The sequence below is a fragment of the Armigeres subalbatus genome, chromosome 3 (assembly GCF_024139115.2).
Source record: "Armigeres subalbatus isolate Guangzhou_Male chromosome 3, GZ_Asu_2, whole genome shotgun sequence".
Classification (NCBI taxonomy): domain Eukaryota; kingdom Metazoa; phylum Arthropoda; class Insecta; order Diptera; family Culicidae; genus Armigeres; species Armigeres subalbatus.
The window spans coordinates 91,343,680-91,361,856 of NC_085141.1; the positions used below are offsets into that span (position 1 = coordinate 91,343,680).

An 18,177-nucleotide genomic window follows, 5' to 3' on the forward strand; every position below is an offset into this window, starting at 1 on the left:
AGAGCATACTTACGCCTAAATGCGTGCAACACGAGCATCTTTATAGTACGATGAAACTCTTAATGGGAAGCCACGGATAAAATATTCATAGATGCAAGGCATTTTTCTTAACACATTATTGTTCTATGTGACTATGTCTCATCACTATTTTAATATTATCTATTTTTTGCTATTTGCAATTATTATGAAATTCAATAGTGATCAACAGCGTTTTAGTCTCTGTCGGATGCAACTTGTTGCAAGAAAATCGGTTAAGAGTTTCTATGTGAAAATTTGGCTAATGTTTTTATGGCATTTTGTGCACACACACACACACACATACACACACACACGCACACACGGACAGACAGACATTTGTTCAGCTCATCGAGCTGAGTCGAATGGTATATAACACTATGGGTCTCAAAGACTTCTATAAAAAGTTCGATTTTGGAGTGAAATGATAGCCTTTCGGTACAACTTTGTTGTACGAGAAAGGCAAAAGAAGGAAGAAAACAGAAGGTAGAAGGAAGAGGGAAGAAGAAAGAATCAAAAAAGAAGAAGGAAGAAGGAAGAAAGGAGAAGGAAGAGGATAGAAGAAAGAAGAAAGAAAGAAGATGGAAGAAGAAAAAGGAAGAAGAAAGAAGAAGAAGAAAGAAGGAGAAAGAGAGAAGGAAGAAGTAAAAAGGAAAAAAGAAGAAGGTAGAAGGATGAGAGAAGGATAAAGAAGGAAGGAGGAAAAGGGAAAAAAGAAGAAGGAAGAAAGCAGAAGAAAGAAGGATGAAGGAAGACGGAAGAAAAACGGAAGAAAGAAGAAAGAAGAAAGGAGAAAGAAGAAATAAGAAGGAAGAAGGAAGGCGGGTGAAAGAAGGAACAAAACGGAAGTAAGATGAAAGAAGAAGGAAGAATGAAGAAGATAGAAGGTAGAAGGAAGAGTAAGGAAGAAAGAAGGAAGAAAGAAGAAGGAAAAGGAAAAAGGAAGAAGGGAAAGGAAGAAGGAAGAAGGAAGAAAGAAGAAGAAGAAGAAGACAGATAGAAGAAGGAAGATGCAAGAAGGGAGAAGGAAGAAGGGGTAAGGTGAAGAAAGAACTTTTCATTTTTCACTAAGGGTCATTCGGCCAATTGACCATTAGGCCTAATGACCTTCGGCAAAATGGCCTTCGGCCTAACGATCTGAAGGCCTGACACCTTAATTAGCGAATGTCTACTGTAAAAGATAAAGTATCAGCATCGAGCTCAACTACAAAAGCGGTTTTCATCAAAGCGACTATTGTTCGACGGTTATCAAAACGAACAGCGGAAAAAATTTAAAAAAAATCGGTTCCTTTATGCGTTATAGCACGTGAGTCTGGTGAAAAAAAAGTAACAATACTTTTTTCAAATGAGCGTAATTGATGTTGACCTTCACCCAAAAAAATCTGCACGTTGTTTCCACCTGAAAAAGTACGTAGATTTTTTCCACCTGAAATTCACGTAACTTTCACCTGATTGTAACGTAACTTTCATTCGATTGAATTTTCATTCTACGAGAAAATCAGGTAAGTACTACCTAAGTTTTGGATAGAATTCACCGGACACGTAAGTTTCACCTGATATTTCTGAAGCATTTGCAGTTACGTGTGCACGTAAAATGTACCTGAAAATTCAGGTGGAAACAACGTTTAGATTATTTGGAGTGTTGGTTTTTTTGGATCGGCGATTGAGCTTTTATTTCAAACTGTTTTTGTTAACAAATGTAACCAAAAGAAAGAATAGATTGTGAACATTCCGTTAAAAATGTCAGTTGAACGAAATTTGCTCAATAGACAATAGAGTATGAGTCGTTTTAAATTTCAAGGTCTAATATAGTTACGCCTATTTAAAAAAGTTCCTAGATATCTACTTGGCTTAAATTTCAAATTGATTCATTCGCTAAAATAAGAGTGATAAGATGTTCGAGAATTTTTGAAAAGAAGCTCAAAATAGAGAAAATATATGGCGGGGCTATAGCCCCCCCTAGCCATCGGAGCCAGCTACGTCAATGATTAGAATTGCATTTAAAATATATGTTGACGTGCTGTTTTTTTTTAAATGTGATAGTAACAGAAAAGTAATTTTCAAATTCCTGTACATTTAGTTTGCCGGATAGAGTCGTTTGAGCACCACTCAACGAATGGAAAAACATCCCACCCTTAGATTGTTGTGATGTGATGACAAGAATATGCCCCGACTACGAGAAAAGCAAGAATACCATCATCGACCTCAATATGTTTTGTATTAATAGCCGTAGCATGGCGTGGAGGCATGAAAACTAACAATCCCAAGTTGGGTAAACGTAATATAGGTCCCAGGACTAACATGCCTTCGATACGCAAAGTTAGCACCAGCAGACGGCAATGTTGATGACAGCGACGAAGGATTGTTATTTATCCATGTCTTCTTTCAAAAGCTTATGCATGCAAAAACTGTAACTGCTGCTGTTTTCCATTTCCCATGGGTTCTTACCAGTCAGTCATAGGCCAGTACTGGCATGGGTTTTCGTTTGCATACCCCTAAATCAACAATGTCTGGGTAAGTGGGAAATATGCAATTCAAATGATGTATTCCAACAAAAATCGATTAGTTTTTCGGGACTTGATTTCCATTTTCGTAGACATTGCACACCGAGCTAGATTTCGAAACATAACAAGTATGAACGGTAAAATGTGGAATGCAAGGTCACGTTTAATGGCGTCCGGATCGGAAGAAGTTGAATAATTGCCAATTAGGAATTATTCATGGTGATTGGTATGTTTCAGTAGGAATGCCAAAAATTGTAATTTGGTCTGGAACTACAATTATATTGTTTTAGGGACTGTTCACAAATTACGTAACGCTGTAGGGGAGGAAGGGCGTATGTTCATTGAACAATGTTCAAACGTTCATACAGCAGTTGCCACGAAATGGAAGGGGGTTTAAAATCTACTTGGCCTATTTATGTAATTTATGTACAAGCCCTCTTGCAGTTAACAGCATGATGAGGTGGTGTCGTCCTAGCAAACACTGTGCTTGTTATAAGTGATGTAATTGTACCCTTATATTTTTTGGTACCCCCCTCCACCATGTCCATGAACGGTTAGCGACTGAAGTCGGTTCCAATTCAAGAAATAGTACCTGCCAAAGTTTTCAGCATGATTTAAACTCCGACTTTAATTTATATTCACAACATATTTTTTTTAAAATAATATCAGTCAGATTTATCCAGAAGTTACTCATTGAACTGAAACAGAGAAATGCGAAACCATGAAGTTGCTAAAAACGGCCCCACGTTGAATTATTCTACTTAGTATGCAAACACTTTCACTATCGGCTGACCTTATTCCACGAACATAAAACCGTTGATAGAGAAACACGCCACAAATCAATATTATAACACCTTTCTTATTTTTGGTTGTATCGATTCCATCAAGTTCAATCTGACCTTTAATAAACAGTCTTGATAGGTTTTCGTTCTTCTTTTGAAATGTTTTTTTAGCACCAACTGATAAGCGTGTAATCTGAAATTTAACAAGAACTAAATGATGAACACTCGCGGTAGCGCGAAATCGTCGAATGGATTTCGGCAATCCAAACCAAACGACAAAATAAAATCGGTCTTGTAAATACGGTTCGTTCCGGCTTCGCGGCGATGTGGACCGCACGACCGCCAAACACCGACTAGCGACCAGCCTGACTCTCAAAACAATTGGGGTTGTTGATGAGGCGGGCTTATGCCTGACCTGACTTCTGTTTGTGACCTCAACAACACCCATCCACGCGGTACCGCATTTTAGAACAGCAGAGCAAAGGCACATTTTCGGAGGTATGCCGCAAAAGCAGCAGTGTGGTGCCTGCAGAGTAAGGACACACAAAACAGAACGCAGAAATCAACAACTTTGCCATGCCACACGGACCGTCATTGCTTTATAGGGTGGTTCGGGTGTATTAAATTTCCACGTGTCTTCTATGTCCTTGTTGTGCCATCTGAGGGAACGTGGATAACCACCAGTGTTGTTAAATGTCATTGGCTTTCCTTTAGAAAAAAAAAACTTTTTTCAAAAGTTGGATTTCAATTCATTATAGGTAAGACGAACTTGTGGCGCCTAAATGTGCCTACTTCGAATTTGTCTAAAAAGGCATAGATGTAAATGTGTAATCCAAGGCGTGAGAGGCAAAATGTCATTCAAATGGCGTTCGTTATGTTAAATGACACGTGACATTTTGCATAGATTTTACTCTCTAGCCTCAGATTTTATATTTAGAGCAATATACTGCCGCTAACCGCAAGTCGAGCACATCTGTATATGGGCCTCCATATACAGATGTGCTCGACTTGCGGTTAGCGGCAGTATACGTTTGGACGAATTAGTCAAATAACATGCAATTGACATTTTACAACACTGATAGTCACCACCACCCTCACTTTTTGGCAGACATCTAGATTTCCGTTACAGTTGTCTGTATGTATAGCAGGCGCTAACTATTAACAGTAGGTATGGGAAGCGCATGTTGGTTCTCGGAGACGCGCCCGTGAACGGCACGGATGAGTGACTATCAACCCCTCTCGCCCCTAAGAGGCATTAGCTATATTAGTTAGATACATCGGATAGGTCGTGAATACACTGAAGTTTGAAGTAGAAAGCGAAATACGTATCTGTTGAAACAAATAATTGTACCTTGTAGTAGTAAATTTAAAAAGAAATGATGAATAAGTATGTAATTTTATACACAGGAACTCATAACATATAATTTATTAATATGATTACCTATACTGATATAATATACTTTAATACGGTTCGGCACTTCATCCCATAGCTCCTATTTCCATCCCATCAAAAACAAAGCAATGAAAAGGAATTTCGTTCGTTTCTTCTTCTTCTTCTTCTTCTTATTGGCATTACATCCCCACACTGGGACAGAGCCGCCTCGCAGCTTAGTGTTCATTAAGCACTTCCACAGTTATCAACTGCGAGGTTTCTAAGCCAGGTTACCATTTTTGCATTCGTATATCATGAGGCTAGCACGATGATACTTTTATGCCCAGAGAAGTCGAGACAATTTCCAATCCGAAAATTGCCTAGACCTGCACCGGGAATCGAACCCAGCCACCCTCATCATGGTCTTGCTTTGTAGCCGCGCGTCTTACCCCACGGCTAAGGAGGGCCCTTCTTATTTTTGTGATTTTTTTCAGCAGTAAGCACGCGTGTTAGCAAAAAGAAGCGACGAGATTGGTGCTGTATTTCTTTGTTTTGCGATGAGATGAATATATGTTCAGTGAGTTGGAAATGGAACAGTTCCCCTACTTAATATTACTTATTAGGTTCCCCTACTTATTATTAATATGTTGATACTCGGTTAGTAGGCCGTGACCAGGTTAGATGGTTTTTCTGCGCTTGTCATATTTTCTCTCTCTGCTTCCAGGAGCCTGTAGAATAATTGAAATTTTACTAATAATATTAGTAGAGTAGCTTGTAACTTGTATTTTTCCATTGCATAATGAATCTACAAGTATCAATTTACAAGTCTAATATTACAAGTAAAGCGCACTAATATTAATAGCAGAATTTACAAGTAACTGTTGCATAAAGAAAATACAAGTACACATTATTAGCGTTGGCTTGTAGTTTCTTTTACAAGTATGAATGGTGCTGTAATTTAATTTACAAGTAGCTTTTGTTTTATTATTTCAGCTGTGAAAAGTAAATATACATCGTTTTATTTTTTTAATGGCCTAATAGAGAAAGAAACTATTATTCAAAGTGCTTTAAATTACCATACAGTGAAATACTATGTACTAAGAATAAATTTCTCGTTCCAATACAAAACTGAGAATTATGATTTTTTCAAATAATTCTGGAGAAAACAGAAATATTTCAAGTGCTGACATCAAGTATTCAAATGCCCAATTTTGTGTAAAATGACTCTTCTTAATCCAATGACCTTAATTCACGTAAAAACATATTACCCAAAGCAAAGTTTAGTATCTTTAGTTTACCTAAAGTTGATTTTATTCAGCTCAAATGTGAGTTGTTGTACTGAACAATCTCGGGTGGGGCCATGCATCTTGCCCTATTTTTGACAACAATCATGGAAAAGAAAGGAAAAACTACTTGAATTTTTAATAAAATTTGATGCGATATTACCATCAGTAAGTATTTTGAGCTTAAATTTAGAAATGATTTAGGGTAAATCACTACTTGGGCCTATGGACCCGGTTCCCGGCTCACTGCACAGAAAACTAATGATTTATACTGTTTTGAAGCCGTAGGTTTATGATTGATAATTTTTAAAAAGTCTCCCGTTTATTTTTCACAATACTCAATATTTTTCAATCACTTGTTTTACTTCTAATTGATCCAATTGTAGAAAATAAAAATGTAGATTTCAAAATTTCGCTCTCCGATGCCACACTACTGAGCCGGAGTGATTCTTTCCAACACCTACCTGAAAATCGTCACAGTGCTCGATACAATCATTGCTTCAAGCTTTTAATCACCTCACCACACAATAATTCTAATCTCACGCACTTTGATCTTTTCTATTTGTTTCACTAGAACTAATATAAACATATTAGAATACATTTAAAAATGTATCCAGTGTTCAGAAAAGTGTGCTTGATAGTCATATAACTGTCGTTTCTGCCTCATACACAGGAGGCCTTGGGTTCGATCTCATGCCCATTTCATTCGCCTACTTTGTATGTTTTTGTATGTTTCTCATGTTACACCGATCGCTAGAACAGGAAATGGATTTCCGTAGCGTTTCCATTTCAATCCTGTACCTTCAACTTGACTAGTCTAACAGTAACTGTTAGAATTAGAAATGCAGAAAAAACTTGTTTCTTACAGCCAATTAGAATTTCGTATTTTGCGTTCCTATCACATCCCAACAAAGTTTTTTTTTAGCTGAAATAGCTTTTTTTTGCTAAATAAGACCTTTAACAGCGTTCAATGTTTGTTGGGATTGGCCACTCGTTATTAGTCTCAACATTATTATCAAAAAAACTGATCACACTAGCCAGAATTTAAATAGATTTACAGTACATCGAGTAAGGCAAAGTGCACTCTATGTACCTCATTGAGGTATTTTCAGGAATTTAGATGGCCACTACAAACACTACAAACACACGAATAACTTAGACAAGGTATTGATTTCGTATTCAATATCTCTCGAAGCATGACGTGAAAATTGTTATCGGAGACGCTAACGCTCAGGTCGGTAGAGAGGACTTTTTCCGTCCCATAATCGGTAGGGAGAGCCTTCACTCCGCTACCAATGACAACGGCCTACGGCTAGTAAATTTTGCTGCTGCCAGAGGGATGGCCATCAGTAGCACCTACTTTGCACGAAAGAACATCCGAAAGCACACCTGGAAACACCCAAATGGTGAAACTTGCAACCAGATAGACCATGTTCTGGTGGATGGGCGCCATTTCTCGGATGTTATTAATGTGCGGACATTCAGAGGTCCGAACATTGACTCTGATCACTACCTCGTTGTCAGTAAAATTCGATCACGGTTGTCAACTGTATCGAACGAAAGATCACAGCGAACGATGCGTTACAATATCCAGCGATTGTCGGCGGAAGGAGTATCGGCTGAGTACCGCCAGAAGCTCGACGAACGGATAAGTGCAATCAACGTTAGCGACAACACCAACGATCTATGGGAGTCGATCCATGGAGCGGTGAGCACAACAGCACGAGAAGTGGTAGGCACTGCACAGAGGCGACCCAGGACGGGTTGGTTCGATGTGGAGTGTCAGAGAGTGACAGACGAGAAGAACGTTGCCAGAAGCCGGATGTTGGTGTCGGGTACCCGATCGAATAGAGATCGGTACAAGGAAGCAAGAGCAGCCGAAAAACGAACCCACCGCAGGAAGAAGAAAGAGTACGAAGAACAAGTTATTAGTGAGGCGCAGGAAAAAATGGAGCAGAACGATATGCGGAGGTTTTATGAGTCTGTCAATGGCGTGCGGAGAAAGACAGCGCCATCTCCCGTCATGTGCAACGACGAACAAGGAAATTTGCTGGCAGATAAAACTGAAGTGGCTGCCAGATGGAAGCAACACTTCGAGACTTTGTTGAATGGAGGAAGTGACGGTGCATCGGTGAACAGAATAAATATTAGCGACGATGGACAAGCTGTGGAGTCACCTACACTAGATGAGGTTAAAAAAGCTGTCAAAGAGCTGAAAAACAATAAGGCTGCGGGGAAGGACCAGCTCCCGGCTGAACTTCTCAAACATGGCAGTGAGCAGCTTTATGAAGTTCTTCACCATATTATGTCGAAAATATGGGAAGACGAGGAAATTCCTCAGCTAGCTAGTTGGACGGCCTCATTTGCCCTCTCTTTAAGAAAGGGCACAGACTGGAGTGCGCCAATTACCGAGGAATAACCCTCCTTAATTCGGCGTACAAAATTATGTCCCGTAATCTGTTCAACAGATTGAGACCGCTTGAAGAGTCCTTCGTCGGCGAATACCAAGCAGGTTTTCGTGAGGGCCGATCAATGACGGATCAAATGTTTACCCTGAGACAAATCCTTGATAAATTCCGGGAGTACAACTTGCAGACACATCATCTGTTTATTGTTTTCAAGGCGGCGTACGATTCAGTGAAACGGAATGAATTATGGCAAATTATGCTTGAAAACTGATACGGCTGATTCGTATAACGTTGGACGGATCGAAATCAAGTGTAAGGGTTGCGGATGAAATATCGACGTCATTTGTTACCTTAGATGGATTAAAGCAGGGTGATGCACTCTCGAACCTACTGTTCAATATAGCGCTCGAGGGAGCGATTAAGAGAGCTGGTGTGCAAAGAAGCGGTACCATTATCACAAAATCGCATATGCTCCTGGGATTTGCGGACGATATCGATATTATCGGAATTGATCGCCGTGCCGTGGAAGAGGCTTTTGCGCCTTTTAAGAGGGAGACAGCGAGGATTGGACTCACGATCAATACCAGCAAAACGAAGTACATGGTGGCTGGCAATCAACGTGGGTTCATTAGTGGTGGTGGTGGCAAATTTTTCATCAACTTTAGGCTGACCAGATCATTCCGGTGAAAAAACGGGACAAACGCACTGGCAAAACGGGACTTGTCAAAAAAACCTTGTGATAAAATTCAAGAAAAAACCCAGAATAATCCTTCCCAGGAGGTCCTTCGTAGCTTAGTTGGTTAAAAGCACCAGTCTAGCGTACTGTTGGGTCATGGGTTCGAGTTCCATCGAAGGGAAAGTGGTTACCTCCAATACATTTTCCAAATCAATATCTTCCACATGACGTACATATTCACATATGGTTTGGCTACAACTTCCACGATCCATACACTATAAAAACATTATATATTGCTTATGTCAGATCGATACTTGAATCACAGATAACAGATATTGAAGCTAGAACAAATTTTATTGAAAATCCTGTGTAAACTTTTGAATTGATATACGTTGGCCCACTACTGCCATCTACTCAACTGATTGCGGCAGTACCTAAGGATGCAGCTGAATTACAACCGTCGAACGCAGCCAATGCATTTGACAGCAGCAATCGGGCTGCGTTTTCAATAACAATGATCCTTGCGCCATCTCTAATCGATTGCCAAACGCGGTCACAATTTAAAATACATTTGAATTAACGGTTGCGGATGTTTACACACCTATGGAATGCCAGCCTCAATATCTGTTATCTGTGCTTGAATATTGCAGCATAGTTTGGTCACCTTACACAGTCACGCATGACACAAGAATTGAGTCGGTACAAAAGCAATTTTTATTATATGCACTACGCAAGTTGGGGTGGACTCAACTTCCACTCCCGTCTTATAAAGCACGATGCATGCTAATTAGTATACAAACATTGAAGGAACGACGGGAATATGCGATGCTATCTTTCATTAATGATGTTATCTCGAACAAGGTCGACTCAGAGGCAATATTATCTAAATTAAATTTTTATATCCCACAAAGACCTTTGCGAAATCGAACTTTATTTGCCTGTAGTAGTCATCGTACAAACTATGCGAAATTCGGACCCATAAATCAAATGATGGCTGCTTATAATAAACACTGGAATGCTATTGATTTCAATACATCTAAGACTAAATTGAAACAATACTTGCGTACTCAGTAAATGCTTGGTGTGTATAATTTTCATATCGGATAAAAGTGTTTAGTAATTTTAAGTATCGGAGAACTATATTATAGGACTAAATCTGTATCAAACGGTCTATAAACATGATTGACGACAATAAACAAACAAATATGAGTTTTCATAACATTGTAAATTAACGTCCAAGTCGGGTGGTTTAATCCCCGGAAATAGGCAATTACCTTTGATTGAACCACCTAGCGGTGATGGTGCCTTTCTCGTGTATTGTAAAATGTTACAAGAAAAGCATATAAGAAAGGTCAAAATTGCACATTAGATTCAGTTATTTCCATCAATTCACATTCATTTGCGTTCATTTGAATGCATTACAGCAGTTTTTGATAGAATTTTTTTTTAATTTTAATTTTTTGTTTGTTGTTTGTTTTTTGGGACCCTTGGGAAAAATGGAGAAAAAAACAATGTTTTTTTTATATATAAATTACGCTAGAAGTAGCTTCACACCTCGGGAATCTCGTCCGTTGATTTTGTTCCCATGTTCTCCCAATAAAAGGATTTATGCAATTTCGTTGCGAAAAGTAAACGAATCATGGTCAATTTATAGTCTGGTTTACAGCTCGGACTCTCGGAGATCTCCGCCGGATTGTATTTTGAATCGGGCCGAATTGCTAATTTTTCGTAAAGGATTCCCATAGATCCCATAAAGTTCGTGAGGACCTTAAGTCTAGCCTTTAAACTGATTAAATCTTCCCTCGGTTTGAAACTGCCTTAAACTCGATTTTGTTCATTATTTCTTCATGTCGTCGTTTTTTACAGTGGATGATTTTGAAATATTCAGAATTATTCAGACGGACTTTGAATGATCCTTAATATTTCGAAAAGTATGAATTGATTGAAAAATATGTGGTAAAGCAGATTAGAAGAACAAATTGAATTACAACTTCAGGAGATTCAAAAACAATAAACGAAAATGAACTTAATCTTAAAATTAGAATGTCTATCCCTGCGCTTCATTTTATTGACGTTGAGGCATGACCTGAGATTCAAGAAATACTTGCGTACCCAAATCCGTTTAATCCACTGATGAAATTTGCCAAATTTTAATGCCTCCGGAATGAGCAGAAAAAAATCATTGAAATTAAACTACATAAAAAAATGTCCCGGAGACGCACATCTGTTACACATCTTAAAAAAGTCGATCAATGGAAAATACAAAATGGCATAGATAGCATTCTAGGCAAGCAACACTAATAACATACATAACATCTCTCATTTTTTTACGGGTTTCGTCCTCTTTCTTCGTTGAGACATGAGCCAGCCGAGGGCTGCAAATATTTCTTAACTTTCACTTTTTTTTCACTTTCTTTGTATTTGATTTTAGATTTCTGCGTAATTTTGAATTTGTTTTAATAATATGTTTGGGCTCTTTGGATGAATCAATGAAAAAACGGGACAAATTGAGGATTTTTTGGATTACGACGGGACAGCACAATAAGGTCTAAAAAACGGGACTGTCCCGTTAAATACGGTACGTATGGTCAGCCTAATCAACTTCAAACACATCCCCATCAAGCACTACCTCTGCACCAACACCACTAGGTCTTCCCCTATCTCTACCTGCCACCATGTACTTTGTTTTAGTAGAGTTAATGGTTAAGCCTATCCTCGCCGTCTCCCTCTTCAGTGGGATAAAAGCCTCGACTACTGCTCTGCGATTGATTCCAATAAGGTCGATGTCGTCCGCAAAGCCCAGGAGCATATGCGACCGTGTGATGGTAGTGCCGTTCCTCTGCACGCCAGATCTCCTAATAGCGCCTTCGAGTACATTGTTGAACAATAAATTCGAAAGTGCATCACCCTGCTTCAATCCGTCTAAGATCACAAACGAGGTTGGCACTTCGTCTGCAATCCGAATACTTGATTTCGAGCCATCCAGCGTTGCACGTATCAGTCTAATCAGTTTCGCCGAAAAAACATGTTCGGACATTATCTGCCACAGCTCATTTCTCTTCACTGAATCGTACGCTGTAAGTCAATGAAGAGATGGTGAGTCTGCAAGTTGTACTCCCGGAATTTATCAAGGATCATTCGCAGGCTAAACATATGATCCGTCGTTGACCGGCCCTCACGAAATCTTGCCTGGTATTCGCCGACGACGGACTCCTCAAGCGTTCTCAGTCTGTTAAACATGATACTCGACAGGATTTTGTACGCTGAGTTTAGAAGGGTGATCCCTCTGTAATTGGCACATATGAGGCCGTCCAACCAGCCGGCAGGCTGGTTCTTCATACTCCCATATATTCTGGATAATGTGGTGGATTGATTGATGCAGCTGCTCACTTCCGTGTTTGAGAAGCTCGACCGGGATCTCGTCCTTCCCAGCAGCTTTACTGTTTTTCAGCTCGTTTAGAGCCTTCTTAACCTCGTCCAGCGTTGGTGGTTCCACAGCTTGACCGTCGCCGACTATGTCCATCCTGCTCCTTAATACACCTTCATTTTCATCGTTCAACAAATCTTCGAAGTGCTCCTTCCACCTGGCTGCCACCATAGTCTTGTCTGTTCCCATCTCGGTCATTGCACATGACGGGCACTGGCGCAGTCTTATGCCGCGCGCCATTGACAGTTGCGTAAAACCTCCGCATATCGTTTCTATCCATGTTTTCCTGCGCTTCAGCTATCACACTCTCTTCGTGTTGTCTTTTTTCTGTGGTGGATTCGTTTCTCTTCTGCCCTTGCTACACTGTACCGCTCTCTGTTGGAACGGGTACGAGCCACTAGCATTCGACTCCTAGCATCATTTTTCTCATCCGTCACTCGCTGGCATATATTTTTGGGCTATTATTATACCTTTGACAAAGGTGGAAAACTCTATACAATATTTTATGGTAAAGAGCATTGATTGACTTCCTGGTCATTATCAGAAATGGTTTAGAAGAAAATAGTTGGTCTAGGACGAACTGTACAAAACGACCATTCACGGACGTTCCAGATTTGCGGAAAGGCCGTCTGGTAGCCACCTGCGGCTGTTGCAGAGTAAGACCTGTGAATTAACACTAAGACCACCATCAAAAATGTCTTGTCAAAAAATTGCGCTACTCTAGGACGAACCATCCAAAATGACCATTTTACGGATATTCCAAATTATTCGGAAGACCGTAGCCACCTGCAGTCATAGTTGATTAAAACTTTGAAATATCTCCAAGATCACCGTCAGAAATGGTTTAGAAAAAAATGCGCTGTTCTAGGACGAACTTCACAAAATTATCATTTCTACGGTCGTTCCGGATTATCCCGAAGGCCATCTGGTGGTCACGTGCGGTCATAGCAGAGTAATGACTGTGAATTTCCTCCAAAATCACCGTCAGTAATGGTTTAGAAAAATTGCGCTGCTCTAGGACGAATTTCACAAAATTACCATTTTTGTTCCGGATTTTCTGGAAGGCCACCTGGTGGCCACTGCGGTCGTGGCAGAGTAGGAGCTGTGTATTAACTCGAATATCACCGTCAGAAATTGTTTACAAAAATTTGCGCTGCTGTAGGACAAACCTTTTAAAATTACCATTTTACGGACGTTCCGGATTATAAGGAAGGCTGTCTGGTGGCCAACTACGGTTAAAGCAGAGTAAGAACTGTGGAATATCTCAAAAATCACCATTAGAAATGGTTTAGAAAAAAAAATGTGCTGCTCTCGTGGTGGTGCTAATATGGTTAGATGTAACATTTTCTTTATAACTTTTCAACGCAACGGTCGATCGTTATCAAATTCAATAGTGATCAACTAGGTTTTGCCCCTGTCGAATGAAACTTGTTGCGAGAAAATCGGTTGAGGATTACTATATGAAAAGTTGTCCAATGTTTTTCATAGCCTTTGTGCACACACATACACACGGACAAACAGACATTTGCTCAGCTCGTTGAGCAAAGCCGATTGGTATATAACACTATGGGTCTCCAAGGCTTCTATAAAAAGTTCGTTTTCGTAGTGAAATGATAGCCTTTCGGTACAACTTTGTTGTACGTGAAAGGCAAAAAGTGCGCTCAATCACCTTCGCTCAGCTTTGGTATGTTGATATGGTATACAATATCTCAATAACTTCAACTCGTAGAGACCAGAAGTTTTGTGGTTCTCTTATCTTATGTATCTACTCTCGAAAAAAATAGTGAAAAAATGATTGGTAAAAGTCGAATTTCCCAATAGTGCGTAGAGTGTGCGATTGGCGACGTGTAGCTAGAGACCGAAAAGAAGAGGGATGAGTTCTTGAGAATATGGACTATGTACGTTTTTGATAATTCTCGATAAGAAACGCTGACATTTAGGAAATGTTTTCAGAGACATCGATATGCGTTATCAAAAACTCGAAATAAAAGCATTTTGCTAAATTTTGAAAAAAAATATGCACGAAATTTCTGCAAACACTAATTGCTGAGGCTGCAACACTAATTGCGGCGAAATAGTATGTAGTCATGATATTGCCTTTCTTGTAATTAGACAAGACGTTTTATTTGTGATAACGAAAATCAAAAGGCTTTCGTGCGTTTCTGTTTGCTACTAAAATAAACGAAATAATTTCGAATTGTAAGATTTTTATTCAACATATAATGAATCGTTGATACGAAATCAGTACAAACATTTCTAAAGTCCGTTGTATGCTAATGCTATTCTAACTTTTCTTTCTGAAACTTCTAAAATGATTCAAATGGAAATTGTCAGAATTTGTGTGAAAATTGCGAATAGCGTGCGTGTCATAATCAACGTGAATAAAATATCACTCGTAATCAGTTGTGGTCCGCACGTACACATTGCCGGACGGCATCGAGATTCGTTCGATGTTGGAGAACAGCTTGTCAGCGTCCGCTTCGGAGACGGTCGGGAGGATCATTACCTTCGTACCGGGCTGTAAGAATAAAACATCATAGTGATGGCACATTTTGTTGTAATATGTGATAATGTGTTGATAATGAAGTATCCATTTTTGTGCAAGAGTAGGGTTCAGGAAGCGAATAACGACATTAATGGACCCTTCCTATGAGAATGTTAAACCAAAAACCTACCGTCCAGTTGGCGGGCGTGGCAATCACTTTTAGGCGGTCAGTGAGCTGCAGTGAATCGATGACACGAAGTATTTCGCTGATTTTTTGATAAGAAAAAAAGAAACAAATATTAAAAATTAAAAATTTTGCTGATTAGGAATAGGCATAACCCTCCAATAATTTATCAATGTTCTTTACGATATATGTAATGTCTTACTTACTCGACATTTCTTCCAGTCGATGTGGGATAGTACATCGTCAATCGAACGCGATGATCAGGACTAAAAGGTAAAATTAAGAACAGGTGATTTGATAAATATCACATATCTATTCAAGAGAACGATATGAGATTCTTCCTAACAAACACATAAATTTAGTATTGTTTCTGAATCTAAAGTAAAATCTTAGTAACTGTTTTGTAATGTAATTCCAGAAACCTCTTTAGATCTCCAGTCATCTAAAGAATCATGACAGGAAATTTTTAAAATTCCTACAGGAAATGTCTTAGATTGCTTTTGGGGAGCAACACAACAAATAGGTAGACCTTTTTTACTTCTAATGTATATATGATCGTTTAGTTATTCATCTCGATTTGTAAGTATTCAGTAAGTATTCAACATGAAGTTACCTGATAATGAACAAAGCACGAACAGTGTGTGCCAACTCCGGATCGTTTTTGTCTTTTTCATCGAGCATTCCAAACTTAACCGCCAATTCACGTGCCGGGTCAGCAATGATCGGATAGGGGAAGTTCCCGATGATATCCGGACAGTACGATTTAATATCCTATATGGAACACATATCAAAAATCTAATTGTTATTAAGCACTCAATTTATTCAAGGCGCTTCAAAAAATACTCACGTTAACCCAATCGACATGACACTTGAGATCATCGACAGAGTGGGCCAAAATCTTCACATTGCGCTTCTGGAAGTGCTCCTTATGGACAGCAATGCGACCCAGTTCCGTCGTACACACCGGAGTGAAGTCAGCCGGATGGGAAAACAGGACACACCAAGAGTCGCCCAGCCATTGGTAGAAATCGATCGGACCCTTGGTCGAATCGGCCTTAAAATTGGGAATGGTAGCTCCGATACGCATCTTTAAATATTTTTATCACTTTCAACTTTAGAACACAAAACTTTGGATAGATTGCCGTGATACGACTGATGGATGCCAAACTCAAGCGACAGCCTATTTAAGCGACAAAATTACATTTTAGAGACGCGTGCAGCATGGTCCTGAAAATGTGAGCTAAGCAACATAATGAGCCTTTTACCGGAGTGATAGATCCGAGCGCAATCAATCTATGCTTGGTATCACTGCCACTGGTGACGCGTTTAGCTTGGTCCAAAAGAGAGGGAGAGCGAGAGAAGCCAAATTTACTTCGAATTCGGTCGACTAGACATGAGATTTGGAAGCGAGTGCAAAACAACAGCTATTAGTGCGAACAGCATCGATGCGATGGACATTATACTATCGACAGACATATGATTTCTGTACAGTGATACACGTACCAAGTTGTACGCGTACAACAGCAGGATGACACACATATTTTTTACCATTCGCTGCGTTACTATAGTATTATTTGCGTTACATATAGATTTTTCTTACAAAATAATATAAAAAATATTTTCCATTTTTACATGACCTGTAAATATATTATTAAAATGTAAATAGGGGGAATGACGGCTTTGGCAGGTTTTGTTCTTTTATTGGCAGGGGGTTTTATGACTGACAATGCTCAAATTTGGCCTAAACATTTGCATATCAAAGAATATTGTGGCCAAATTTCATAAAATTTGGTCGACAAAAGCCACCCTGACAATAATAGAACAAAACCTGCCAAAGCCGTTTTTCCCCCTACATACTTTATTAAAATCCGGCCTTTTGCTGATTATTTTAAACATTTTTATTGTTGTTCAAAACACACTTGGTAAATTTTCGATTGATGTAAAGAAACACTACTATCTGTAAAATTGCTAAAAAGTAAATTTGTCGTTATCAAAATTATTATATTACAATATGTACAGCTTTTTTGATTATTGGAATTGAAAAAACGAACAGTGGGTAATGTCTGTGACATAACCGCTAAGTGGACGTAGGACTTGACTTGACCATGCCTTTAAGATACATAATATGTCCAAATTTCTCACATCAACTATTTTGGATAAATAATCGGCGTTGCATACTATTCCTTGGCAAAATCTTCTCATCAAACCGACACAGAAATCAAATCTACCTCGAATAAGAATCATCAAAAAAAAAATTCAGGAAGTATCTGTCCGGTCACGAAATATTAGCCTCGATAGTGGCAACCTTCCCACTGAAGGACTGCCTGAAATAAACCACAAGTTGGCTCAGCAGGGGATGTAGGCTGTATCTCAGCCCTTCCACTGAAGGGCCTTCTAATCCGTGCGATAGCGACTGAAGGAGAACATTATTTTTAACTCTTAGAGCCTTGAAAAAGGCTATTTACTTCGGCTAAGTGCAAAAAGTAAGAAAACGATCTTTTCAAATAACCGCGAATTTCTAGTGATGGTATAAAAAAGACTGAATGCTCTGAGAGCGAATGCCCTTTTCTTTTATACCTTATTTTGAATCTTCTTCGCTTCCCAATTGGTGGGCCAATCAGCTAATGTCTTGTATCTCGCTTCTTTGTCAGCGAAAGCGTCATCATCATCAACGCGTTCGAGAAGGGCTTCTTTTTTACGCTTGTTGCTCGCTGCTGACGTCTATTTCCTAACGGGACTTTTCGCTAGATACAGGCCAATAAGCCGAGCAAGCGAGCTTAGGATTGCAGTTCAGGTGGGAAGTACGTGTTCTTTTCTGAAACAACATTGTTAGTAGTAGAAGGAAGGAAACAACCGGACATGGGATTTCGGGTGATAAGATTTAGAATTGGTAACATGGGATGATCATTCAGTCACGTTCGCTTTGTGTCAGTATCAAACAATGTTTATCTACATATTTTTTTATTAATTCCAAAAAATCCAACATTTGATGAAAAATCGATTGATAGTTTATTAATGTTTGAGCTGTTATCGGTGTTTTT

At 39.2% G+C, this 18,177-nt stretch overlaps 2 protein-coding genes across 3 annotated transcripts in view; both read right to left on the reverse strand.

Moving 5' to 3' along the window:
* The window catches only part of LOC134226776 (stabilizer of axonemal microtubules 2), a 32,788-nt gene extending 29,317 nt beyond the window's left edge, over positions 1–3,471 (reverse strand). The window contains exon 1 of one of the 2 annotated variants that reach the window (XM_062707755.1): positions 3,313–3,471. The gene's annotated coding sequence lies outside the window, so the exon portion shown is untranslated. The remainder of the gene's footprint in view (positions 1–3,312) is intronic. The other variant, XM_062707754.1, reaches the window with a different exon arrangement.
* An 11,192-nt stretch (positions 3,472–14,663) lies between these two features.
* LOC134228058 (peroxiredoxin-6-like) lies at positions 14,664–16,561 on the reverse strand. Its single transcript, XM_062709825.1, has 6 exons — positions 16,402–16,561; positions 15,984–16,316; positions 15,750–15,907; positions 15,343–15,402; positions 15,143–15,218; positions 14,664–14,985 (listed from the first exon to the last, which is right to left on the reverse strand). The coding sequence occupies exons 2-6, from the start codon at positions 16,221–16,223 to the stop codon at positions 14,857–14,859; spliced, it is 663 nt and encodes a 220-aa protein (XP_062565809.1). The 5' UTR covers positions 16,224–16,316; positions 16,402–16,561; the 3' UTR covers positions 14,664–14,856.
* Positions 16,562–18,177: the final 1,616 nt, after the last annotated feature.